This window comes from Alternaria conjuncta (assembly GCF_024043145.1).
Source record: "Alternaria conjuncta strain BMP 0040 chromosome Unknown scaffold_4, whole genome shotgun sequence".
Classification (NCBI taxonomy): Eukaryota; Fungi; Ascomycota; class Dothideomycetes; order Pleosporales; family Pleosporaceae; genus Alternaria; species Alternaria conjuncta.
In genome coordinates this window covers 202,801-205,069 of record NW_026250093.1, presented here as the reverse complement: position 1 = coordinate 205,069, position 2,269 = coordinate 202,801, and the positions used below count along the sequence as shown (strand labels likewise).

The following is a 2,269-nucleotide window of genomic DNA, read 5'->3' as shown; positions in this document are numbered from 1 at the left end:
GGCTCCGAGGTACATCCTGCAACGTCGATGCGAAAAAGATTGTGGTTGAGGTCCGAGGTATGGAATGCTCGGGTGGCGACGGATCGGGTATTTGTGGTGGTTCTTGCGCGAAAATCATCCAACACACGTTGCAGCGCATGCTCCGGAAATAGTAGAGTTGTCACTTGGTATGGTTAGTACGTAGTATGGTTGGAGAGCGCGAAGTGCACGAATCTTGGCTTGCTCTTTTACCAATTGCATTACCATTGCGGTCTGCACTTCGTTTGCTGCAAGATGTATTTCGTTACTGTATTTGTTTTACCCAAATCGCTATCCTACCATTGGTATTAGCTCCTAGCCAACGCCAATCATTACCTACCTATGTCTGATGTGCTTAGGTACCAAGCACCATTTTGGGTGCTGTTTCTCGCGATGCTGTTTGATCGCTTGACCAACTATGTACAACGTGGTCTCAAGTTTTTTTTAATATCTAGAGCTTGGAGTGAATTTGGGTTCAGCTAGTCCTTCGCCAGCAGTAGCGGGGGTGTGAAGGGGGCTGGCGATTAGATAATCGGGTGATGACGTCACACATCGTCACCTTTCCGAGGTCCCCGTCAGGCATCGCCGGAACCGCAGTCATCTAACTCAATACAGGTGTCGTGCACGCTTATCATGAATCAATCCAATTTCAGTAGTCTACACTACATTTCACGCTTGTTATTTAGTGAAAGTAATATCCCTCGTCACAAACCCTTCGACGCGACGCGTCAATTCCCATTGCGCTTCATCCTCCTCAGGGTTTCGACGTCCCACAAAGCCCGACCGATCAAACGTAACTACGCCGTCAAACGGCAGATTCACGGGTTCTCCTCGGCGCAATAAATAGCACTCGTCGAAAGACATGGGCCTCCGTACCAGGTCATCCTTAGCAAGTTCGAGGATTGCTGCATCCTCACCTGACAAATATCTCACTTTGAGATGAACAAGTCCCGTGAAGCCAGCACGATCTTCTCCGCACATTGCTCGTAGTATCTGCCAGTCGAATTCGCACAGACGAGTCTGGAAAGTGATATGACGGAGCTGAGGCCGTATACCCATGGGAGGCTTCGCCAGTATCGAGTTTGGAAAATGTAGCGAGTTGGTGAACTGCATGACGAACTTGTTCTCTTGGTAGAATACGGATTTGGCCATCTCAGCGATGTCTGGTGTCATCCTCAGGTACGGGAACAGCTCCCTGCGTATTACGGTGTTGATGTTTGCTGGCCAGAGTGGAGAGGGATACAGGAGGTTATTGCGAAGTATCTCGAGTTTCAGTTCGGTTGGTAACTTGCTCCAGCCCCTTGCGAATCCTGGTGTTGCGGGGCCAGCCGGCGAAATCGTAAGTTTGCTGTCGGATTGAATATGGATCGGTGTCAACGCGTGTATTTGCATCGAGCTGGGTGCTGATATTACCAACGGCTGGGATGAGTACACGGCGAAACTAGCTTGTCTGGGTATTTCCATAGGCCAGTGGATTTCTATTACTTCTTCAAATTCCTCATCTTGCCCTGAAGTCTTTCCTTGTGCATGCGCTGATGTTGTCTCTGGGGTTGGGGCGGACATGGCTCGTGCAGTATGTGCACCTTATTTTCAAGGAGTACTGCGAAGATACGATTGCTTTTAGGATGTCTCTGAAAGGCGCGATAAGCCTCAAGAGCAAAGGCTGAGGTTAGTTATATAACTCCATCTTGGTATAAAACTCGGACTTATATTGGTATCTACTCGCTGTGAAGCTGACCACTCACAATGACTGTAGTACAATTCACAGCGCATTTGTATGTTGTTCATATTGAATCGTAGCTTACACGGCTCTTGACATACAGCTTGTGAATTCTAGGCGCTCGAATTGAGTCCATTCGAGGCCTCGCGCCTCAAAACTGTAATGAGTGAAGGCTTCAATGCAAATCTATTCTTTGATTCGAAAAAAAGCTTTCACCTACACGACGGGGTGAGCAAATTCCCTGATGGTGGCGTGAGAGAGATATTGCGCAATTCTGTGGGCTTCGGAGTGAAGATTGTGTTCGTGCAATTGAAGCCCTAATTGTGATTCCCTCTATACGCTACTGCCTGATCACTTTCAAGGCGCCTAATCCTTACACATCTGCTTTTTCGCTGTTAGCAGGCTGGAGCACCTCAGTTCCTTACAACCCGAGCAATCCACCACATCTGGGCATACTCCCAAACTACCCCGTCAGCTTCTACTTGCCTCTCGGAAATACAAGCCATGGATGTAATTTACTTCCATACCAGT

General features: G+C 48.3%; 1 protein-coding gene across 1 annotated transcript; it reads right to left on the bottom strand.

Annotated features, from left to right (window-relative positions):
* Positions 1 to 696: 696 nt before the first annotated feature.
* J4E85_002889 (uncharacterized protein) lies at positions 697 to 1,581 on the bottom strand (the record flags this gene model as incomplete). Its single annotated transcript, XM_051467162.1, has 1 exon — positions 697 to 1,581. The coding sequence occupies one exon, from the start codon at positions 1,579 to 1,581 to the stop codon at positions 697 to 699; it is 885 nt and encodes a 294-aa protein (XP_051328321.1).
* Positions 1,582 to 2,269: the final 688 nt, after the last annotated feature.